The sequence below is a fragment of the Ptiloglossa arizonensis genome, chromosome 3 (assembly GCF_051014685.1).
Source record: "Ptiloglossa arizonensis isolate GNS036 chromosome 3, iyPtiAriz1_principal, whole genome shotgun sequence".
Taxonomy (NCBI): Eukaryota; Metazoa; Arthropoda; class Insecta; order Hymenoptera; family Colletidae; genus Ptiloglossa; species Ptiloglossa arizonensis.
In genome coordinates, this window is record NC_135050.1 from 16,876,990 (window position 1) to 16,902,127 (window position 25,138).

General features: G+C 26.8%; 8 protein-coding genes across 12 annotated transcripts; 2 read left to right on the forward strand and 6 right to left on the reverse strand.

Annotated features, from left to right (window-relative positions):
- The first annotated feature begins 640 nt into the window (after positions 1-640).
- On the forward strand, positions 641-4,378 carry Cth (Cystathionine gamma-lyase). The gene is made up of 8 exons (XM_076306379.1): positions 641-799; positions 1,096-1,231; positions 1,614-1,901; positions 2,387-2,521; positions 2,584-2,719; positions 2,800-2,952; positions 3,134-3,299; positions 3,368-4,378. The coding sequence occupies exons 2-8, from the start codon at positions 1,097-1,099 to the stop codon at positions 3,510-3,512; spliced, it is 1,158 nt and encodes a 385-aa protein (XP_076162494.1). The 5' UTR covers positions 641-799; position 1,096; the 3' UTR covers positions 3,513-4,378.
- Positions 4,240-7,039, reverse strand: LOC143144220 (solute carrier family 35 member E2A-like). The gene is made up of 5 exons (XM_076306380.1): positions 6,306-7,039; positions 5,874-6,125; positions 5,457-5,643; positions 5,106-5,312; positions 4,240-5,015 (listed from the first exon to the last, which is right to left on the reverse strand). The coding sequence occupies exons 1-5, from the start codon at positions 6,568-6,570 to the stop codon at positions 4,823-4,825; spliced, it is 1,104 nt and encodes a 367-aa protein (XP_076162495.1). The 5' UTR covers positions 6,571-7,039; the 3' UTR covers positions 4,240-4,822.
- On the forward strand, positions 5,171-24,152 carry LOC143144221 (ribosome biogenesis protein BRX1 homolog). Of its 5 annotated transcripts, none has more exons than XM_076306383.1 (5): positions 5,171-5,259; positions 22,722-22,847; positions 22,976-23,252; positions 23,362-23,717; positions 23,816-24,152. In XM_076306383.1, the coding sequence occupies exons 2-5, from the start codon at positions 22,734-22,736 to the stop codon at positions 24,095-24,097; spliced, it is 1,029 nt and encodes a 342-aa protein (XP_076162498.1). In that variant the 5' UTR covers positions 5,171-5,259; positions 22,722-22,733; the 3' UTR covers positions 24,098-24,152. The 5 variants fall into 5 exon arrangements, with proteins under 5 accessions (XP_076162498.1, XP_076162500.1, XP_076162497.1 ...); XM_076306385.1 differs by lacking the exon at positions 5,171-5,259 and adding an exon at positions 22,523-22,642 and having other exon boundaries at positions 23,029-23,252; XM_076306382.1 differs by lacking the exon at positions 5,171-5,259 and adding an exon at positions 22,525-22,642.
- On the reverse strand, positions 7,446-10,108 carry LOC143144256 (prenylcysteine oxidase 1-like). The gene is made up of 7 exons (XM_076306504.1): positions 9,655-10,108; positions 9,245-9,451; positions 8,980-9,121; positions 8,581-8,884; positions 8,395-8,518; positions 7,973-8,325; positions 7,446-7,893 (listed from the first exon to the last, which is right to left on the reverse strand). Exons 1-7 carry the CDS (start codon positions 9,731-9,733, stop codon positions 7,636-7,638), a joined length of 1,467 nt encoding a protein of 488 aa, XP_076162619.1. The 5' UTR covers positions 9,734-10,108; the 3' UTR covers positions 7,446-7,635.
- On the reverse strand, positions 10,012-11,147 carry LOC143144918 (uncharacterized). The gene is made up of 3 exons (XM_076307799.1): positions 10,381-11,147; positions 10,275-10,281; positions 10,012-10,099 (listed from the first exon to the last, which is right to left on the reverse strand). The coding sequence occupies exons 1-3, from the start codon at positions 10,643-10,645 to the stop codon at positions 10,012-10,014; spliced, it is 360 nt and encodes a 119-aa protein (XP_076163914.1). The 5' UTR covers positions 10,646-11,147.
- On the reverse strand, positions 11,521-14,183 carry LOC143144265 (prenylcysteine oxidase 1-like). The gene is made up of 7 exons (XM_076306516.1): positions 13,730-14,183; positions 13,320-13,526; positions 13,055-13,196; positions 12,656-12,959; positions 12,470-12,593; positions 12,048-12,400; positions 11,521-11,968 (listed from the first exon to the last, which is right to left on the reverse strand). The coding sequence occupies exons 1-7, from the start codon at positions 13,806-13,808 to the stop codon at positions 11,711-11,713; spliced, it is 1,467 nt and encodes a 488-aa protein (XP_076162631.1). The 5' UTR covers positions 13,809-14,183; the 3' UTR covers positions 11,521-11,710.
- Positions 15,596-18,266, reverse strand: LOC143144283 (prenylcysteine oxidase 1-like). The gene is made up of 7 exons (XM_076306548.1): positions 17,805-18,266; positions 17,395-17,601; positions 17,130-17,271; positions 16,731-17,034; positions 16,545-16,668; positions 16,123-16,475; positions 15,596-16,043 (listed from the first exon to the last, which is right to left on the reverse strand). The coding sequence occupies exons 1-7, from the start codon at positions 17,881-17,883 to the stop codon at positions 15,786-15,788; spliced, it is 1,467 nt and encodes a 488-aa protein (XP_076162663.1). The 5' UTR covers positions 17,884-18,266; the 3' UTR covers positions 15,596-15,785.
- Positions 19,671-22,367, reverse strand: LOC143144218 (prenylcysteine oxidase 1-like). Its single transcript, XM_076306378.1, has 7 exons — positions 21,880-22,367; positions 21,470-21,676; positions 21,205-21,346; positions 20,806-21,109; positions 20,620-20,743; positions 20,198-20,550; positions 19,671-20,118 (listed from the first exon to the last, which is right to left on the reverse strand). Exons 1-7 carry the CDS (start codon positions 21,956-21,958, stop codon positions 19,861-19,863), a joined length of 1,467 nt encoding a protein of 488 aa, XP_076162493.1. The 5' UTR covers positions 21,959-22,367; the 3' UTR covers positions 19,671-19,860.
- Positions 24,153-25,138: the final 986 nt, after the last annotated feature.

Genomic DNA, 25,138 nt, shown 5'->3' on the forward strand with positions numbered 1-25,138 from the left:
AAATAAAAGTATAATTTGTACGTTAAACTACAATTATAAATGTTAAACTAATTTGAATATTCAAAAAAAGACCTAATGAAATGAAATGCAGTTTTGCAATTCGATGTAAGTTATATTTTTCCTAAAGAAGCAATATAATTGATATGATACTTGAAAAAGTCGATTTTAAATTGTTATGTTATTTGATTTATATATTTCTTTAAGTAAACTATCTTTCTAATACCAATTGTAAAATCATGACGCAAAAAAAAATGTCTATCTAAGTACTTCAAGTAATGATTGTCATTTGATGATGTTAATCTACACCGCACGTGTAAATATGTATATTACCATACTTATAATTTAATATAAACTAAACAAATAAAACCTGTAATCGCGATAGGGGCACCTTAACAGGCGAATATTCGTTAATTAAATATTTATGCAGGTTGCTATCTATATAGTATTGCACTATTGCTAAATTTACAACAACTTTTTGATTTATTGTGTCTTTCAGCCCAATGTGCATCGAATCTGTATACATTTCTCTGACCAACCAGTGATGCTGACTCAATGGTCCAATAATATTCTAATCACGTGATAAACTGTTCTTTCTATATACCAACCTTTAAGTTGAACAGATAATAAACGGTAATAAATAGGCAGAGTTCTATATAGAGCCGTCATTTTAACATTAATACGCGTATTGGATTTTGAACCTATATAATTATAAACTGTTTAACTATTAGTTATTTCGGTCAGCTGTAACTTTTGCATTATTTTGTAAAATTTTTAAACTTGCTTCAAACTAATAGTTTACGTAAGTAATACATGATAATTTTTTTAAAACAAATATTTAAAAATAGTTGGTTAAAATTACTGATATAGTTACTTACTCATATATTTAATTCCAATTTTTCATGATACTTAAGCTAATTTTTTTATTAGAATAATTTTATTACACACGTTTCATTAATTTTTTACTCGTAATACTTTTAGAAAAAAGCATTAATCTGTTTGTTGGCATGTGCAGAATTCATATTTTAATATATTCAAATTGTATAAACATTATTTTAATTATTTATAAGTAAATATTTTAAACAATATATTTAATAGAATGTTACAAGGTGAAGGTTTTTCAACGAAGGCTATACATATTGGGCAAAATCCGTCACAATGGAATCATTATTCAGTAGTACCTCCTATTGTAATGTCAACTACTTTTCAACAAGATGGACCTGGGGAACATAGAGTAAGTTTCTTTTATTTCAAAAATCAAGCAATTCTAATAATATTTAATAAATCTTTATTAAATTTAATAGTATTTAATATTTTATAAGAAAGTTAATTTTTAGAACTCTAACATCATCTTGTAAATTTGCAATGGGTATTTAATTTTTGTTAATATTAACAGTGTATTTCCCTGAATCAAAGACACATATTTGTAATAAAGGCAAGGTAATTGGTATCAATTACACTAATAAGAAACAATTACTAGCAATTGTAGCTTAAAGATCTTTCTGTTTCTACTTGGAAGGATTACAATTTTGAAAACTATTTTATATGCTAATATATTGAACTGACTTTTCCTTTTTGTTGGTTTTGTTATTCATTATTATCATTTAATGTTCCAGGGTTACGACTATAGCAGAAGTGGCAATCCTACAAGAAATGTCTTAGAAACATGTTTAGCTGCTTTAGATAAAGGAAAACATGGATTTGTTTTTTCTTCTGGTTTAGGTGCTGTAACAGCAACAACTTCATTATTAAAAGCAGGAGATCATATGATATCTGGGGATGACCTTTACGGCGGCACCAACCGTCTTTTTCAACAATGTTTGACCTTACATGATATCACATTAACATTTGCAGATATGACAGATATAAATAATGTTATAACTGCTATAAAACCAAATACAAAGGTATAAAGAACATTTTAAATTTAATGGAAATAATACTCATTGGTACAAATGAATGCTCATATATTATAAAATATTAATGCAGAGACCATTTTAATAATGCATTACTACCATTTTATAAAATATTTTGCATTATTAATTTCTCAACTAAGGTCACTTCAGAGTCATAGAATACTAAGTCAATGAATTTGTATCGATGTGGGTTACAATATACTATAATAACATATATATGATTCTATTTAAAGAAAAACATAATTAAATGAAATTACATAAAAAAATGACCTTGAATAATTTTGTTCTAATAGTAAAATTTTGTCTTGTAAAATTTTTTGCTACAACGATAAATAACGTAGATACTTCAAGATTCTGTTTCTCGTGACTCATCCTACATATTATATATATAATGATATATTTAAAATCTATTTCATATTTTATACTATACTAGCATTTATGTATATCTATACATATCTGTTTATATTTTTATTTAGATGATTTGGCTTGAGACACCTACTAATCCTCTGCTCAAATTAGTTGATATCAGGGCAATGACTGATGCAGTTAAACACAAAAATCCTGAAATTATTATAATAGTAGATAATAGTTTTCTAACATGTTACTTTCAGGTGAGTAATACTTTTCCTTCAAAATTCTAGTATATTTAAGTAACGTACATTCTATGATTTAGAGACCATTAGAATTAGGTGCTGATATTGTAATGTATTCTCTGACAAAATATATGAATGGCCATTCAGATGTTATTATGGGTGCAGCAATTACAAATAGAGATGATCTTGCAGAAAGACTTCGATTCTTACAAAATGGTACTTTTTATGTATTTAATTTGTATTGTAAATCATCTTTTATATGTGTAAAATTAATATTTATTTTTAAATTATTTCAGCTTTAGGCATTGTACCATCACCTTTTGATTGTTCTTTGGTTAATCGTAGTCTGAAAACATTGGAACTTAGAATGCAGCAGCATATGAAGAATGGATTAGCAGTTGCAAAATTTTTGAAATCTCATCCTTGTGTAGAGAAAGTAATTCATCCATGTATGTATATAAAATATTAGCTTTATAATTTTTATACTATAATTTCTATATATTTTATCACATCACCCTCAATAGTCTTTAAACAAGTAGATTATGATTATTTAAATTTATCATACAGTTGATCTCCTTTATTTGAATATGTCATACTTTTTGATAAAGTAACAATTTAATTTAATTATAGATCTTCCATCACATCCACAATATGAAATTACCCTTAAACAAACAACTGGTCATAGTGGGATGGTTTCCTTTTATCTTAAAGGCGATAGTATAAAATTTTTGAAGGCATTGAAATTGTTTTTATTAGCTGAATCACTCGGAGGTTATGAATCCCTTGCTGAATTACCGTAAGTAATTAATACCTTATTTTAATATGTATAAAAACATCCATTCTACCTCTAAATTGTTTGTCTAGATCTATCATGACTCATGCCTCAGTTCCTGAAAAAACCAGAATACAATTAGGCATTAATAATCAATTAATTCGTCTGTCTGTTGGTCTTGAAACAGAACAAGATATTTTGGCTGATCTTGATCAAGCTCTTAATGCTTGCAATTAAAATAAACTAATCGATATAAACCATGGAAACGAACAGTGAATCAACACGTTAAACCTCACGTTAGTTTTCTATACTTAAGGATGTCCCCAATATTTGTTCGAACTGTAGTGTAAAAAGTTGAAATATTTGATAATTTGTCGATGTACTTGTTATTTTATAGTATTACTAACGAAAATAATACTATTTAAAAATTTACAAGTATTAGAGTTTATGTCTTGTAAGCGTTTTAGGGAATCGTAAATTTGAGTGCCGATTTTCAGGGACCACTGTGACGTTTAACCTGTTAATATAACTGTTCTATAAACTCTGTATTCGTACATTGTATTTGAGATCAATTTGATCTGTAGAAAAGATTTATTTTTATTCAAATTTTAACATTCCTAGATAATAATAATAATATTAACCTTTTACACTCAATTGTCAAGTTTCAGGTAACTAAATGACCTATACTATGATAATTTTGAGTATAAAAGATTAATAATATTACATAAGAAAGAAATGAATTATATTAAATAGTTGCTTGTTCTAGAAAAAATTTATTTTCCTAATGCTCTAAATAATATATTTTTATGTAATTTATACCTTGTAAAATATTATATAATTATAACTAAAATGAAGAAAATGTTTTAAATAGTCACATATTATATTAAAGTTTACAAATGGTTATATTTTAATGTGAATGAGAATTACTCCTGAAATTATAGGAGTATATAATAACAACAATAACAACAATAATAATATCTTTATTACACAGTGAAAGAAAGAATATACATTGTACAAAATGGTGTAAAAGGTGAGGCTCAGCTCTGCTGCTATTAGGCCTAACCTGATGTATGAATTAAAATAAATAAATCATTATTACTGAACCAATTATAATTTATTAAATCTTTAATATAATGAAAAAAATTATTTTGTAAGAAATGTGTATAAATATATATAAGTAAAAAGTAAGTTACACTTTATGTAAATAAACTTTTACATGTGTAAATTACATTGGTAAAAAATGACTTATGTTACCTTCATTTTTTCCATATTATATTTGATATTTAATATAATTTATTATGATCATGTTAATTTGTACCGTCATATTTTCAATTAAAACTACATTTTTATAAAACATACCCAGAATGCAAGATATATTTTTATTTTCGTATTTTAATTAAAATTGTGAACACTTTATCATTGTAATGAATAAAATACTGTGTTATAAAAACTAGTACTAAATTTGTTTTAGTTTTTAATGACATAACGTGCTTGATGCAAACACCTATTTTTATTGAATGTAAATTCTTATTAATTTTAGAATTATATTACTGTAAATTAACTTTTGAACTATATCGTAATTTTGCTTTGTTTAATTTATCATATTCTTGTGCGCGATTATATAGTAATACTCCTGCTATTACCAAGGATGTTCCCATAGCCGATAAACCAGTTACCGGATTGTTAAATAATAAAACAGAGAGCCAAATTAAGAATGCCCTCTTTGCCGTATTAGCAACACTGTAATAAAATATAATATTTTTAATAATTGATTCGTAAATTAAAATATTCGTTTATATAACTACTTTAAATTACAATTTGGAAACACACCTGTGTGTTACAGGACTGATGTAATCCATAAGTACATATGCAGTGATACTTTGAAAATGGAAGAACACACCATTAAGGAGGAATGCAGTGAACAATTTAAAACTTAAGGAATGCTCAAGTGTTGGTAAATCTACTAATAAAATTAGTGACACAGGTATTTGTACCACAATTGAAGCTAAGCTGGTATAAAATTGCAACTCTGCTGGTCTGAAATAACATGTACATATATAACATTTGGTTTGAATGAAAATTAATATAAATTAAGATATAATGAATTATATACCAATCAACTATAAAATGTGTTAAAAAATCTAATTTCATACAATTTATAACAACGTATACAATACTTACGTGTATTTAAAATTATCACCACTGATTAACATTTTTGAAAAAACATTTTGCAAACATTCTGTTATATTTGTAGCCATAGCAGCAACAAACCCCACAAGATCAAAACTGATTTCATTCACTGAACATAGAGCTAGACCACCCATTACAGGAATCAAAGATAAATTTACATATAACCCTGTATGCTCTCCTATAATGAAAGTAATAAAACATTTAATTATTTTTAGAGTTCATAAATTTATTTTTAAAAATATTATTTCAATTCAAAATTTTAATTAAATATTACATTTTTTATAATACAAAATTGTATATACTTTAAAAATATTAATATGTAAAGCAAAATGTTTATAATAAGTATTTTATTATTATTATACAACAAAACAGAATTATAAGATACAACAAAATATTAATATTTCTTACCAAATAAATATCTGCTAATAAGGACGGTAAAAAGTGGTGCACTACTTTTAATAGTTTCTGTGAAACTCACTGCTACATAATTGAGCGATATTAATCCTAGTACTACAGTTGCAAATCTTGTACATCCTACCAGTATCATATGCTTATAAAAACCTGCTGGTCTCATTAATCGAGGACTTGCTTTATACATTCCACATGGGAAATACATTTGTATAAACCCACAAACTGCTGTCATTAGCATTTGACAAGCTCCTATTCAAATAAATTTATGCTTAGCATTGTAAACAGTAATTTTATAAATATAGACATTTTTACATAAAGAATTTATATAAATTAAAGTTGTATTTTTAACAAATCAACAAATGAAATATATAAATAATTTATATTTGTGTTAGTTTAGTTCAATCATATAGTATCTTAGTATTTATTTACCTAAAATATTAGGATTTCCTTCCATGTAAGACAGTATATACTTGTTCAAGAACAGAGTACACCCGCTGAAGAAATACCATAGCGTTAAAAATAGCAAAGCTCTGGGATTAGACAAACCGCCCTTTGCTTCGCTTGTCAAAACAATTATTTCTTCACGCTTTTTACTGTTCTCTACGTATTGTTTAGTTTCATTATCGTGTATTAATGGTTGTTCTGTGTCGCGGGGTGTTAGAGTATAATTTATACGAACGGAATGATTTTCCATTACACTTTCCTTTCAAATAAAATATTATGACATTACGTAGATTCTAACAAATGCTACCTTTCCAGTAAGATCACATCTTCAGTATATCCAGTTAGTACGATGTTGATAGTCGCATATTTTCCCCAAAAGTTACCCAGGTTATGTTCTCGTTGAGGTTTTGTCCTATATATTATTAAATCTTCTCAAAAGTTTTTAGATGTACAATAAGATATGTAGTGTTGGCAAGTTGAATGCTATGAATAACCTTATGAGAATACGCTAATAATATTAGTACAGAATTTTCTATTTGTTTAATCATAGTAACTTTACTAATACTGCATTTTTACGGTTTAGTATGTGTTGTACTTTTAGGTGTGTATGTATAATTCAACTCATATATTTCTGTCGAAAAAAAAGAATATGGCACTATGTATATGTTGGGACAATGATTTGTACCATAAGAAAACTAGTGATTTTCCCATCTCACGGTACGAATCATTGTCCACAATCGTATGGCTAGCCAATGACGCCAAACACATTTCCTTTTCGACAAACTTCTATAATTTGTCCAGCGAGAGCACAGAAGGTGCAAAATAAAATGCTTAATTACAAAGGACTCTCATTGGTTCATGGTAACTTATCGAGAGTGTCTGACGTAATCTGATGCGTCTGGATCGAAACACCGTTTCAAGAATTAATTGAGAAACACCGTTAATCTATTCTATATTTCGTCTGCGGTTGAGATTTTCTACTTATTGTCGCTGCACGTATTAACAATATTCATTTTCTTTGATTTAACAAGTTTTTGACATTTTCCAATCTGTTGCATCGGTGTGGGAAATATTAAAATGAAACATAAAATTAATTAGTAAATAATTATTTTGTGTAAAAAAATCTTTTTATATTTTTAATACAAAATTGCAAGAATTTTTATTAATTTTAATTCATACATATAATTTTTCATTATTTAAACTTGCATACATTTACAATAGCTTATTAAAATAATTTGCAATTATATATATTACATAATCATATTTTTATATTTTCCTTTAAGACTTAAAGTATCTCGAAAACAAATATACATTGTTATAATTCAATAGATATCTTTTTAGGGACATCAGTTTGCATTTCTTTAATATGCTTACGATGACATTTTTGAGAAAATTCTTCATGAGCTAAAATTGCAACATTTCTTCCACTTATGGCACTCATTTCCATTGCACTAGCAACCCATTCAATGGCATTCACATAATAAAGTGCATTGTGTAATTTAAATTTTGCCTCATGAACTTCTGTTGAATATTCAGGATGTGCGTTCCAAGTAATTTCCTTCACCTCATTGATCTACAAAAATATTAAAATACTTTTGCATTTTTTAAACTATTATGTCTTTTATGAATATTATAAATATTATAAATCATACATTTGAGAACATTTCATTTATAATTTCTGATTTTAAAGGTATATTGCTAAAGATTTTCCAAATTCTACTATGTTTCATTATACCCTCTACAGTATTCAATCTTCCTATAGAATTAATTAATGTTTTATTGGGTTCACAACTCAAAATATTGTCTATTTCTTCTAATAAACCAAAGTAGTGTGGTTTTAAATCTGCTTTGACAAATGTAACCATAGTTTTGTGAAATTTTTCTGGGCTGTAAAAATTTAAATTGTCCAAAAATCCATCAAAAACTATAGGAAATTTATGATCATAAGTAAGAGGAGTTGCAACAATTACAATATCATACATTGATGTTGCTACAGTTTTCATATCTGAAATAGATATCATTATTCAATGAATGAGCCATAATGTGGAAATTTTTAAATAATTTAATATCATACCTTTATCATAATGAAATACTGCATATAAATTTTTGAAACCTTCTGGTGACATATAAACAATTTTGTCAACACGCGAAGACACAATATTTACATTTTTATTTCTATATATTAAATGTTCAGGTACCTAAAATATTAGCATATCATTAATTGCTCTATGAAAATACATCCTGTGTACAATTAAACAACCTTTTTATTTCCCCCTTTAACAGACCATAAGTCAAAACCTGCTCCAGCTAAAGATACACAGGCAATAAAGCTATGAACATTGGTGTCTTGACCATAATTCACTACTAACGAAGCCTTGACAATTTCATCAATTATTTTTTCTGAATAACCTATATTTAAAAGGTGTTTCTTGATAGATACTTGTAATAACTTTGGATACTCTGCATTCATTACTGTTAAAAAACTAGTAATATTTTCAAAAGACTTTCCAGCATCCTGTAAACTGTATATCTTGGCAAAGTTATTTACTATGGAATTTATGTATCTGTTTGACATAAATGAAATCAGCAAATGTATCATTGTAATATCAATTTGTAACATATTCTTAACAGATTATCAAAAAATAATGTGGCAGAATACCTATTAAGGCTAAATGGTTGAATACCATATTTATACAGTAATTTAGCTACTGATATGATATTTATGTTACTTTCTTCAAATACGAACTCATTACCATTCCAAATACCTGATCTTTCATCATTATTTGGCCTGTGTTCTAAGCCTAATTTAATAAACAAAAGTTGATTAAGAAATTTGAAAATTAGAGAAAAAGCAGTTATTAAAATAAAATTATCTTCTAAATATTTAGAAGATCATAACTGCAAAATTATATAAAATAAGGTACCAAGTAGTTTAACAAATTCTTGCATGTATTTATTTTCAGGATGTATAATGGAACCACCGGCTTCAAATTCATTATTATCAATTTGTACTGTGGCCAAACGTCCACCAATAGTTTCTGCTTCATATAAATCAATATTAAGATTATTATGAAATAATTCTGTAAGAAAATGTGAAGTTGCTGCACCACCAATACCACCTCCAATAATTGCTAAAATATCAAACGTAGAAATTAAAAAATGCAAAATAAAATTTGTTGACATTATTTTGTTACATGGTACTATTATTTTTTTGAATTATCATATGCATATTTGTTATTTTATCAAATAAGCAGTAAATTATTATAAATGTTTTAATTTTTATTATCAAGAAACATTTTAATTACTTAGATCAGTAATAAAATTTCCTACCTACCTATATTTGGTTTACATTTTTCAAAACAAATCCCTCTTTCGAGCAATAGTATAAATAAAAAGATTATATGGAAATCCATGCTTTGTGTCTGCTGTTTGTTTATACAACCTTTTAAATTCTAATATCATACAATAAAATATGAAAATTATAACAAAGTTTGTACTATTTCGTTACAGAAGTCAATATCTTATTACGTAACACATCAGCCTTTATAAATCAACATATATGTGAATGATGGAGAAAATCGATTGTCACTGTCATCGATCATTTTCGAATAAACTATCGATAGTTATCGATTATTTTCGATTATTTAAATTTGTAGAAAGCTAGAAGGGTTAGTGTTTACTTCGAGTGTGATTAATCTTCAAGTAACCATTTACTTTTATCCACAAATATAAGAATATCAAATACTTTTTTTAAATCAGCCCGTTTTTTACTATTTGTCCTGCGGAATCAAAAATATTAAGTTATATCAATGTAGATTTGTACATAAAAACGATGTTAACTTTCGACTAGAATTATATTTATTTAATAAAGATGTTTTCCATTTTACATAAAAACAGTGATAAAATATATTAAAATAAAAAATTACAGAACACAGATGTTATAATATGTCATACCTTTCAGCTATCGAAAACTTTTTAAGAAATCAACAAATGAAATATATAAATAATTTATATTTGTGTTAGTTTAGTTCAATCATATAGTATCTTAGTATTTATTTACCTAAAATATTAGGATTTCCTTCCATGTAAGACAGTATATACTTGTTCAAGAACAGAGTACACCCGCTGAAGAAATACCATAGCGTTAAAAATAGCAAAGCTCTGGGATTAGACAAACCGCCCTTTGCTTCGCTTGTCAAAACAATTATTTCTTCACGCTTTTTACTGTTCTCTACGTATTGTTTAGTTTCATTATCGTGTATTAATGGTTGTTCTGTGTCGCGGGGTGTTAGAGTATAATTTATACGAACGGAATGATTTTCCATTACACTTTCCTTTCAAATAAAATATTATGACATTACGTAGATTCTAACAAATGCTACCTTTCCAGTAAGATCACATCTTCAGTATATCCAGTTAGTACGATGTTGATAGTCGCATATTTTCCCCAAAAGTTACCCAGGTTATGTTCTCGTTGAGGTTTTGTCCTATATATTATTAAATCTTCTCAAAAGTTTTTAGATGTACAATAAGATATGTAGTGTTGGCAAGTTGAATGCTATGAATAACCTTATGAGAATACGCTAATAATATTAGTACAGAATTTTCTATTTGTTTAATCATAGTAACTTTACTAATACTGCATTTTTACGGTTTAGTATGTGTTGTACTTTTAGGTGTGTATGTATAATTCAACTCATATATTTCTGTCGAAAAAAAAGAATATGGCACTATGTATATGTTGGGACAATGATTTGTACCATAAGAAAACTAGTGATTTTCCCATCTCACGGTACGAATCATTGTCCACAATCGTATGGCTAGCCAATGACGCCAAACACATTTCCTTTTCGACAAACTTCTATAATTTGTCCAGCGAGAGCACAGAAGGTGCAAAATAAAATGCTTAATTACAAAGGACTCTCATTGGTTCATGGTAACTTATCGAGAGTGTCTGACGTAATCTGATGCGTCTGGATCGAAACACCGTTTCAAGAATTAATTGAGAAACACCGTTAATCTATTCTATATTTCGTCTGCGGTTGAGATTTTCTACTTATTGTCGCTGCACGTATTAACAATATTCATTTTCTTTGATTTAACAAGTTTTTGACATTTTCCAATCTGTTGCATCGGTGTGGGAAATATTAAAATGAAACATAAAATTAATTAGTAAATAATTATTTTGTGTAAAAAAATCTTTTTATATTTTTAATACAAAATTGCAAGAATTTTTATTAATTTTAATTCATACATATAATTTTTCATTATTTAAACTTGCATACATTTACAATAGCTTATTAAAATAATTTGCAATTATATATATTACATAATCATATTTTTATATTTTCCTTTAAGACTTAAAGTATCTCGAAAACAAATATACATTGTTATAATTCAATAGATATCTTTTTAGGGACATCAGTTTGCATTTCTTTAATATGCTTACGATGACATTTTTGAGAAAATTCTTCATGAGCTAAAATTGCAACATTTCTTCCACTTATGGCACTCATTTCCATTGCACTAGCAACCCATTCAATGGCATTCACATAATAAAGTGCATTGTGTAATTTAAATTTTGCCTCATGAACTTCTGTTGAATATTCAGGATGTGCGTTCCAAGTAATTTCCTTCACCTCATTGATCTACAAAAATATTAAAATACTTTTGCATTTTTTAAACTATTATGTCTTTTATGAATATTATAAATATTATAAATCATACATTTGAGAACATTTCATTTATAATTTCTGATTTTAAAGGTATATTGCTAAAGATTTTCCAAATTCTACTATGTTTCATTATACCCTCTACAGTATTCAATCTTCCTATAGAATTAATTAATGTTTTATTGGGTTCACAACTCAAAATATTGTCTATTTCTTCTAATAAACCAAAGTAGTGTGGTTTTAAATCTGCTTTGACAAATGTAACCATAGTTTTGTGAAATTTTTCTGGGCTGTAAAAATTTAAATTGTCCAAAAATCCATCAAAAACTATAGGAAATTTATGATCATAAGTAAGAGGAGTTGCAACAATTACAATATCATACATTGATGTTGCTACAGTTTTCATATCTGAAATAGATATCATTATTCAATGAATGAGCCATAATGTGGAAATTTTTAAATAATTTAATATCATACCTTTATCATAATGAAATACTGCATATAAATTTTTGAAACCTTCTGGTGACATATAAACAATTTTGTCAACACGCGAAGACACAATATTTACATTTTTATTTCTATATATTAAATGTTCAGGTACCTAAAATATTAGCATATCATTAATTGCTCTATGAAAATACATCCTGTGTACAATTAAACAACCTTTTTATTTCCCCCTTTAACAGACCATAAGTCAAAACCTGCTCCAGCTAAAGATACACAGGCAATAAAGCTATGAACATTGGTGTCTTGACCATAATTCACTACTAACGAAGCCTTGACAATTTCATCAATTATTTTTTCTGAATAACCTATATTTAAAAGGTGTTTCTTGATAGATACTTGTAATAACTTTGGATACTCTGCATTCATTACTGTTAAAAAACTAGTAATATTTTCAAAAGACTTTCCAGCATCCTGTAAACTGTATATCTTGGCAAAGTTATTTACTATGGAATTTATGTATCTGTTTGACATAAATGAAATCAGCAAATGTATCATTGTAATATCAATTTGTAACATATTCTTAACAGATTATCAAAAAATAATGTGGCAGAATACCTATTAAGGCTAAATGGTTGAATACCATATTTATACAGTAATTTAGCTACTGATATGATATTTATGTTACTTTCTTCAAATACGAACTCATTACCATTCCAAATACCTGATCTTTCATCATTATTTGGCCTGTGTTCTAAGCCTAATTTAATAAACAAAAGTTGATTAAGAAATTTGAAAATTAGAGAAAAAGCAGTTATTAAAATAAAATTATCTTCTAAATATTTAGAAGATCATAACTGCAAAATTATATAAAATAAGGTACCAAGTAGTTTAACAAATTCTTGCATGTATTTATTTTCAGGATGTATAATGGAACCACCGGCTTCAAATTCATTATTATCAATTTGTACTGTGGCCAAACGTCCACCAATAGTTTCTGCTTCATATAAATCAATATTAAGATTATTATGAAATAATTCTGTAAGAAAATGTGAAGTTGCTGCACCACCAATACCACCTCCAATAATTGCTAAAATATCAAACGTAGAAATTAAAAAATGCAAAATAAAATTTGTTGACATTATTTTGTTACATGGTACTATTATTTTTTTGAATTATCATATGCATATTTGTTATTTTATCAAATAAGCAGTAAATTATTATAAATGTTTTAATTTTTATTATCAAGAAACATTTTAATTACTTAGATCAGTAATAAAATTTCCTACCTACCTATATTTGGTTTACATTTTTCAAAACAAATCCCTCTTTCGAGCAATAGTATAAATAAAAAGATTATATGGAAATCCATGCTTTGTGTCTGCTGTTTGTTTATACAACCTTTTAAATTCTAATATCATACAATAAAATATGAAAATTATAACAAAGTTTGTACTATTTCGTTACAGAAGTCAATATCTTATTACGTAACACATCAGCCTTTATAAATCAACATATATGTGAATGATGGAGAAAATCGATTGTCACTGTCATCGATCATTTTCGAATAAACTATCGATAGTTATCGATTATTTTCGATTATTTAAATTTGTAGAAAGCTAGAAGGGTTAGTGTTTACTTCGAGTGTGATTAATCTTCAAGTAACCATTTACTTTTATCCACAAATATAAGAATATCAAATACTTTTTTTAAATCAGCCCGTTTTTTACTATTTGTCCTGCGGAATCAAAAATATTAAGTTATATCAATGTAGATTTGTACATAAAAACGATGTTAACTTTCGACTAGAATTATATTTATTTAATAAAGATGTTTTCCATTTTACATAAAAACAGTGATAAAATATATTAAAATAAAAAATTACAGAACACAGATGTTATAATATGTCATACCTTTCAGCTATCGAAAACTTTTTAAGAAATCAACAAATGAAATATATAAATAATTTATATTTGTGTTAGTTTAGTTCAATCATATAGTATCTTAGTATTTATTTACCTAAAATATTAGGATTTCCTTCCATGTAAGACAGTATATACTTGTTCAAGAACAGAGTACACCCGCTGAAGAAATACCATAGCGTTAAAAATAGCAAAGCTCTGGGATTAGACAAACCGCCCTTTGCTTCGCTTGTCAAAACAATTATTTCTTCACGCTTTTTACTGTTCTCTACGTATTGTTTAGTTTCATTATCGTGTATTAATGGTTGTTCTGTGTCGCGGGGTGTTAGAGTATAATTTATACGAACGGAATGATTTTCCATTACACTTTCCTTTCAAATAAAATATTATGACATTACGTAGATTCTAACAAATGCTACCTTTCCAGTAAGATCACATCTTCAGTATATCCAGTTAGTACGATGTTGATAGTCGCATATTTTCCCCAAAAGTTACCCAGGTTATGTTCTCGTTGAGGTTTTGTCCTATATATTATTAAATCTTCTCAAAAGTTTTTAGATGTACAATAAGATATGTAGTGTTGGCAAGTTGAATGCTATGAATAACCTTATGAGAATACGCTAATAATATTAGTACAGAATTTTCTATTTGTTTAATCATAGTAACTTTACTAATACTGCATTTTTACGGTTTAGTATGTGTTGTACTTTTAGGTGTGTATGTATAATTCAACTCATATATTTCTGTCGAAAAAAAAGAATATGGCACTATGTATATGTTGGGACAATGATTTGTACCATAAGAAAACTAGTGATTTTCCCATCTCACGGTACGAATCATTGTCCACAATCGTATGGCTAGCCAATGACGCCAAACACATTTCCTTTTCGACAAACTTCTATAATTTGTCCAGCGAGAGCACAGAAGGTGCAAAATAAAATGCTTAATTACAAAGGACTCTCATTGGTTCATGGTAACTTATCGAGAGTGTCTGACGTAATCTGATGCGTCTGGATCGAAACACCGTTTCAAGAATTAATTGAGAAACACCGTTAATCTATTCTATATTTCGTCTGCGGTTGAGATTTTCTACTTATTGTCGCTGCACGTATTAACAATATTCATTTTCTTTGATTTAACAAGTTTTTGACATTTTCCAATCTGTTGCATCGGTGTGGGAAATATTAAAATGAAACATAAAATTAATTAGTAAATAATTATTTTGTGTAAAAAAATCTTTTTATATTTTTAATACAAAATTGCAAGAATTTTTATTAATTTTAATTCATACATATAATTTTTCATTATTTAAACTTGCATACATTTACAATAGCTTATTAAAATAATTTGCAATTATATATATTACATAATCATATTTTTATATTTTCCTTTAAGACTTAAAGTATCTCGAAAACAAATATACATTGTTATAATTCAATAGATATCTTTTTAGGGACATCAGTTTGCATTTCTTTAATATGCTTACGATGACATTTTTGAGAAAATTCTTCATGAGCTAAAATTGCAACATTTCTTCCACTTATGGCACTCATTTCCATTGCACTAGCAACCCATTCAATGGCATTCACATAATAAAGTGCATTGTGTAATTTAAATTTTGCCTCATGAACTTCTGTTGAATATTCAGGATGTGCGTTCCAAGTAATTTCCTTCACCTCATTGATCTACAAAAATATTAAAATACTTTTGCATTTTTTAAACTATTATGTCTTTTATGAATATTATAAATATTATAAATCATACATTTGAGAACATTTCATTTATAATTTCTGATTTTAAAGGTATATTGCTAAAGATTTTCCAAATTCTACTATGTTTCATTATACCCTCTACAGTATTCAATCTTCCTATAGAATTAATTAATGTTTTATTGGGTTCACAACTCAAAATATTGTCTATTTCTTCTAATAAACCAAAGTAGTGTGGTTTTAAATCTGCTTTGACAAATGTAACCATAGTTTTGTGAAATTTTTCTGGGCTGTAAAAATTTAAATTGTCCAAAAATCCATCAAAAACTATAGGAAATTTATGATCATAAGTAAGAGGAGTTGCAACAATTACAATATCATACATTGATGTTGCTACAGTTTTCATATCTGAAATAGATATCATTATTCAATGAATGAGCCATAATGTGGAAATTTTTAAATAATTTAATATCATACCTTTATCATAATGAAATACTGCATATAAATTTTTGAAACCTTCTGGTGACATATAAACAATTTTGTCAACACGCGAAGACACAATATTTACATTTTTATTTCTATATATTAAATGTTCAGGTACCTAAAATATTAGCATATCATTAATTGCTCTATGAAAATACATCCTGTGTACAATTAAACAACCTTTTTATTTCCCCCTTTAACAGACCATAAGTCAAAACCTGCTCCAGCTAAAGATACACAGGCAATAAAGCTATGAACATTGGTGTCTTGACCATAATTCACTACTAACGAAGCCTTGACAATTTCATCAATTATTTTTTCTGAATAACCTATATTTAAAAGGTGTTTCTTGATAGATACTTGTAATAACTTTGGATACTCTGCATTCATTACTGTTAAAAAACTAGTAATATTTTCAAAAGACTTTCCAGCATCCTGTAAACTGTATATCTTGGCAAAGTTATTTACTATGGAATTTATGTATCTGTTTGACATAAATGAAATCAGCAAATGTATCATTGTAATATCAATTTGTAACATATTCTTAACAGATTATCAAAAAATAATGTGGCAGAATACCTATTAAGGCTAAATGGTTGAATACCATATTTATACAGTAATTTAGCTACTGATATGATATTTATGTTACTTTCTTCAAATACGAACTCATTACCATTCCAAATACCTGATCTTTCATCATTATTTGGCCTGTGTTCTAAGCCTAATTTAATAAACAAAAGTTGATTAAGAAATTTGAAAATTAGAGAAAAAGCAGTTATTAAAATAAAATTATCTTCTAAATATTTAGAAGATCATAACTGCAAAATTATATAAAATAAGGTACCAAGTAGTTTAACAAATTCTTGCATGTATTTATTTTCAGGATGTATAATGGAACCACTGGCTTCAAATTCATTATTATCAATTTGTACTGTGGCCAAACGTCCACCAATAGTTTCTGCTTCATATAAATCAATATTAAGATTATTATGAAATAATTCTGTAAGAAAATGTGAAGTTGCTGCACCACCAATACCACCTCCAATAATTGCTAAAATATCAAACGTAGAAATTAAAAAATGCAAAATAAAATTTGTTGACATTATTTTGTTACATGGTACTATTATTTTTTTGAATTATCATATGCATATTTGTTATTTTATCAAATAAGCAGTAAATTATTATAAATGTTTTAATTTTTATTATCAAGAAACATTTTAATTACTTAGATCAGTAATAAAATTTCCTACCTACCTATATTTGGTTTACATTTTTCAAAACAAATCCCTCTTTCGAGCAATAGTATAAATAAAAAGATTATATGGAAATCCATGCTTTGTGTCTGCTGTTTGTTTATACAACCTTTTAAATTCTAATATCATACAATAAAATATGAAAATTATAACAAAGTTTGTACTATTTCGTTACAGAAGTCAATATCTTATTACGTAACACATCAGCCTTTATAAATCAACATATATGTGAATGATGGAGAAAATCGATTGTCACTGTCATCGATCATTTTCGAATAAACTATCGATAGTTATCGATTATTTTCGATTATTTAAATTTGTAGAAAGCTAGAAGGGTTAGTGTTTACTTCGAGTGTGATTAATCTTCAAGTAACCATTTACTTTTATCCACAAATATAAGAATATCAAATACTTTTTTTAAATCAGCCCGTTTTTTACTATTTGTCCTGCGGAATCAAAAATATTAAGTTATATCAATGTAGATTTGTACATAAAAACGATGTTAACTTTCGACTAGAATTATATTTATTTAATAAAGATGTTTTCCATTTTACATAAAAACAGTGATAAAATATATTAAAATAAAAAATTACAGAACACAGATGTTATAATATGTCATACCTTTCAGCTATCGAAAACTTTTTAAGAAATCAACAAATGAAATATATAAATAATTTATATTTGTGTTAGTTTAGTTCAATCATATAGTATCTTAGTATTTATTTACCTAAAATATTAGGATTTCCTTCCATGTAAGACAGTATATACTTGTTCAAGAACAGAGTACACCCGCTGAAGAAATACCATAGCGTTAAAAATAGCAAAGCTCTGGGATTAGACAAACCGCCCTTTGCTTCGCTTGTCAAAACAATTATTTCTTCACGCTTTTTACTGTTCTCTACGTATTGTTTAGTTTCATTATCGTGTATTAATGGTTGTTCTGTGTCGCGGGGTGTTAGAGTATAATTTATACGAACGGAATGATTTTCCATTACACTTTCCTTTCAAATAAAATATTATGACATTACGTAGATTCTAACAAATGCTACCTTTCCAGTAAGATCACATCTTCAGTATATCCAGTTAGTACGATGTTGATAGTCGCATATTTTCCCCAAAAGTTACCCAGGTTATGTTCTCGTTGAGGTTTTGTCCTATATATTATTAAATCTTCTCAAAAGTTTTTAGATGTACAATAAGATATGTAGTGTTGGCAAGTTGAATGCTATGAATAACCTTATGAGAATACGCTAATAATATTAGTACAGAATTTTCTATTTGTTTAATCATAGTAACTTTACTAATACTGCATTTTTACGGTTTAGTATGTGTTGTACTTTTAGGTGTGTATGTATAATTCAACTCATATATTTCTGTCGAAAAAAAAGAATATGGCACTATGTATATGTTGGGACAATGATTTGTACCATAAGAAAACTAGTGATTTTCCCATCTCACGGTACGAATCATTGTCCACAATCGTATGGCTAGCCAATGACGCCAAACACATTTCCTTTTCGACAAACTTCTATAATTTGTCCAGCGAGAGCACAGAAGGTGCAAAATAAAATGCTTAATTACAAAGGACTCTCATTGGTTCATGGTAACTTATCGAGAGTGTCTGACGTAATCTGATGCGTCTGGATCGAAACACCGTTTCAAGAATTAATTGAGAAACACCGTTAATCTATTCTATATTTCGTCTGCGGTTGAGATTTTCTACTTATTGTCGCTGCACGTATTAACAATATTCATTTTCTTTGATTTAACAAGTTTTTGACATTTTCCAATCTGTTGCATCGGTGTGGGAAATATTAAAATGAAACATAAAATTAATTAGTAAATAATTATTTTGTGTAAAAAAATCTTTTTATATTTTTAATACAAAATTGCAAGAATTTTTATTAATTTTAATTCATACATATAATTTTTCATTATTTAAACTTGCATACATTTACAATAGCTTATTAAAATAATTTGCAATTATATATATTACATAATCATATTTTTATATTTTCCTTTAAGACTTAAAGTATCTCGAAAACAAATATACATTGTTATAATTCAATAGATATCTTTTTAGGGACATCAGTTTGCATTTCTTTAATATGCTTACGATGACATTTTTGAGAAAATTCTTCATGAGCTAAAATTGCAACATTTCTTCCACTTATGGCACTCATTTCCATTGCACTAGCAACCCATTCAATGGCATTCACATAATAAAGTGCATTGTGTAATTTAAATTTTGCCTCATGAACTTCTGTTGAATATTCAGGATGTGCGTTCCAAGTAATTTCCTTCACCTCATTGATCTACAAAAATATTAAAATACTTTTGCATTTTTTAAACTATTATGTCTTTTATGAATATTATAAATATTATAAATCATACATTTGAGAACATTTCATTTATAATTTCTGATTTTAAAGGTATATTGCTAAAGATTTTCCAAATTCTACTATGTTTCATTATACCCTCTACAGTATTCAATCTTCCTATAGAATTAATTAATGTTTTATTGGGTTCACAACTCAAAATATTGTCTATTTCTTCTAATAAACCAAAGTAGTGTGGTTTTAAATCTGCTTTGACAAATGTAACCATAGTTTTGTGAAATTTTTCTGGGCTGTAAAAATTTAAATTGTCCAAAAATCCATCAAAAACTATAGGAAATTTATGATCATAAGTAAGAGGAGTTGCAACAATTACAATATCATACATTGATGTTGCTACAGTTTTCATATCTGAAATAGATATCATTATTCAATGAATGAGCCATAATGTGGAAATTTTTAAATAATTTAATATCATACCTTTATCATAATGAAATACTGCATATAAATTTTTGAAACCTTCTGGTGACATATAAACAATTTTGTCAACACGCGAAGACACAATATTTACATTTTTATTTCTATATATTAAATGTTCAGGTACCTAAAATATTAGCATATCATTAATTGCTCTATGAAAATACATCCTGTGTACAATTAAACAACCTTTTTATTTCCCCCTTTAACAGACCATAAGTCAAAACCTGCTCCAGCTAAAGATACACAGGCAATAAAGCTATGAACATTGGTGTCTTGACCATAATTCACTACTAACGAAGCCTTGACAATTTCATCAATTATTTTTTCTGAATAACCTATATTTAAAAGGTGTTTCTTGATAGATACTTGTAATAACTTTGGATACTCTGCATTCATTACTGTTAAAAAACTAGTAATATTTTCAAAAGACTTTCCAGCATCCTGTAAACTGTATATCTTGGCAAAGTTATTTACTATGGAATTTATGTATCTGTTTGACATAAATGAAATCAGCAAATGTATCATTGTAATATCAATTTGTAACATATTCTTAACAGATTATCAAAAAATAATGTGGCAGAATACCTATTAAGGCTAAATGGTTGAATACCATATTTATACAGTAATTTAGCTACTGATATGATATTTATGTTACTTTCTTCAAATACGAACTCATTACCATTCCAAATACCTGATCTTTCATCATTATTTGGCCTGTGTTCTAAGCCTAATTTAATAAACAAAAGTTGATTAAGAAATTTGAAAATTAGAGAAAAAGCAGTTATTAAAATAAAATTATCTTCTAAATATTTAGAAGATCATAACTGCAAAATTATATAAAATAAGGTACCAAGTAGTTTAACAAATTCTTGCATGTATTTATTTTCAGGATGTATAATGGAACCACTGGCTTCAAATTCATTATTATCAATTTGTACTGTGGCCAAACGTCCACCAATAGTTTCTGCTTCATATAAATCAATATTAAGATTATTATGAAATAATTCTGTAAGAAAATGTGAAGTTGCTGCACCACCAATACCACCTCCAATAATTGCTAAAATATCAAACGTAGAAATTAAAAAATGCAAAATAAAATTTGTTGACATTATTTTGTTACATGGTACTATTATTTTTTTGAATTATCATATGCATATTTGTTATTTTATCAAATAAGCAGTAAATTATTATAAATGTTTTAATTTTTATTATCAAGAAACATTTTAATTACTTAGATCAGTAATAAAATTTCCTACCTACCTATATTTGGTTTACATTTTTCAAAACAAATCCCTCTTTCGAGCAATAGTATAAATAAAAAGATTATATGGAAATCCATGCTTTGTGTCTGCTGTTTGTTTATACAACCTTTTAAATTCTAATATCATACAATAAAATATGAAAATTATAACAAAGTTTGTACTATTTCGTTACAGAAGTCAATATCTTATTACGTAACACATCAGCCTTTATAAATCAACATATATGTGAATGATGGAGAAAATCGATTGTCACTGTCATCGATCATTTTCGAATAAACTATCGATAGTTATCGATTATTTTCGATTATTTAAATTTGTAGAAAGCTAGAAGGGTTAGTGTTTACTTCGAGTGTGATTAATCTTCAAGTAACCATTTACTTTTATCCACAAATATAAGAATATCAAATACTTTTTTTAAATCAGCCCGTTTTTTACTATTTGTCCTGCGGAATCAAAAATATTAAGTTATATCAATGTAGATTTGTACATAAAAACGATGTTAACTTTCGACTAGAATTATATTTATTTAATAAAGATGTTTTCCATTTTACATAAAAACAGTGATAAAATATATTAAAATAAAAAATTACAGAACACAGATGTTATAATATGTCATACCTTTCAGCTATCGAAAACTATCAATACTAAAGATTGACTAGGTACTGAAACTCGTTCGATGGTCGAAAACTATCGATAATTTCGATTGTACTATCGATAGTTTTCCATCTTTACTATATACATAGTTTGATGTTTACTCTCTGGTATAAAACACGTGTAACATTCTTTTGCAGTTAACTTTATTTTTGCGAAGTGTTCTTATATTAGTTTATACATTTATAGCAGTATATAACTATGACAAAAAAAGGAGTAAAACGTCGAAGGTCACAAGATGGTAGTAAAGAAAATGTACCAGAAGCAGAAGTATTACCAGCAAAAAGAATGTCAGATGAACCACCACCAAAAAAGGTTTGAAAATACTCTTACTTTGTTTCAACCAAATAAATATTTAAAAAATAGTAATTTGATAATAACGGCCCGTGACCAACTTTTAGTGTTAATATACATATATGGAATGTCTACATTTAATTATTTAGGTAAAATGGATTAATAAGCAGCGAGTACTAGTTTTTGCTACTAGAGGAATTAGTTTCAGACACCGTCATCTTATGGATGATATAAAAGCTCTCATGCCTCATCATCGTCCTGAATCTAAAATGGAACGAACTAAAACCTTACAAATAATTAATGAAATATGTGAAATGAAAAATTGTAACAAAACAATATTATTTGAAGGCAGAAGGAAAAAGGATCTATACTTGTGGCTTTCTAATATTCCTACAGGACCAAGTTGTAAATTTCTTGTCGAAAATAGTATGTATTATGTTTGTTATCTGTTAATTATATAGTTTCATGGACTATGATGTTTAAAGTTTTATGATAAATAAAATTAGTTGTGCAATTTGTGACTTCTCTGTTGTAGTCTATACAATGGGAGAATTAAAAATGACTGGAAATTGTTTAAAAGGATCTCGTCCTTTACTGTCATTTGATGATAATTTTAATACAAAGCCACAATACAGTCTTTTAAAAGAATTGTTTGTTCAAATATTTGGTGTACCTAATCATCATCCTAAAAGTCAACCATTTTTTGATCATATATATACATTCAGTATATTAGACAACAGAATATGGTTTAGAAATTTCCAAATTTTGACAGAAGATGGTGGTTTAGCTGAAATTGGTCCAAGATTTGTATTAAACCCAGTAAAAATATTTTCTGAAAGTTTTGGTGGTGAAGTACTTTGGGATAATCCAACGTATATTTCACCTACTAAGGTATGAAGCAATAAAACTTTTACTTTACTGTGAAGTTTATAAACATATGTGAAAATTAAAAACAATAAATTTATGTATTGTAACTTTTAAAATTATAGTTTCGACAATCCATAAATAAAAGAGCTGCTGGTAAATACATAAATAAGGTAGAACAGAAAATGGTGCAAGCTATTAATAAGCCAAAAGAATCATATTCATTAAATCCTATGGATGATATATTTAAAGGAGATCCGTTTGAGACAGCATTAGAATTAAAAGAAAAGGAAACAAAACCAGTGCAGATTCATAAAAGTGGAAAGAAAAATGGAAAAAAAGGTGTAAAAAAATATTTAGGAAAGCAAGTAAAGAAGATTAATATTAAAAAAAAAACAAGAAATTAATCAAGTTAATGCTATGTGTTAATACATTTTTTAATAAACAATTCATACAACAATACACTTTTATTTCTGACTATCGATACAATTTAAAATAAATATTTTATTAAGGCAAAGCATGTGGTATTATGAGCAATTTACATTATATATAGCATTTATAAATATATAAGTCGTATTGCAAGGAGTAATCATATATATAAAAGTAATTTGATATTGTGTAATTTTTATATTTCGTGTATGTTTTTTTATTAGCAGGAAATATAAAAGTAAAATAATGATTTGCTTTAAAATTATTATTATAAAATTGCACAATACTAATATTTATGGAACCAGTTTTAATACATTTTTCCATTTTCAAAGTAATTATATTATTGTATCAAAATAAATATATTTCAAATACAAAATTAAAAGGTCGAGGAACATTTTATTCTTAGTAAGAAAGGGATAATATGTAATATTATGTCCCAAAATCATAAATAAATTCATTAGTGTAATCTTATATAATATCAATGTTAATATGTAAAGTAAATAATAACTGTTTGAAGCATTATTAATTATGCTGGCACATACTTGTACTTGATTTAGTTATGTTAAAGCCCATTTGATAAGCTACTCTAATATATTTTGTACATTATGATGCAAAAGCCTGAGTGTTATTAATTACAAACTATTGTGAAATTGCTAAAAATATTAAATTAAAATCTAATATAATATTTATGTCTGATTTTATGTCAGACTTTTCTAATTATAAAAATGACATGATTCTGGTATGTTTAGAAAATTTATGTCATACTTCTTTTTATTTAAAAAAAAATTCGGACAAACATTTTATGTATGTATGTATGTACCTGCTTGAAGTATGCACCACATTTTCTGATATATATAAATATCTTGTACATTTAACACAAAGGCCACAGTTTAGTACATTTAATTGCATATAAAATTGTTATGAAATACTTATATTATAAATATAAATACTGATCAAAATATAAAGAAAAAAATATATGCTCTCCTTCTGGACCAAAATAGTAAAGTACTTTTTTTCTT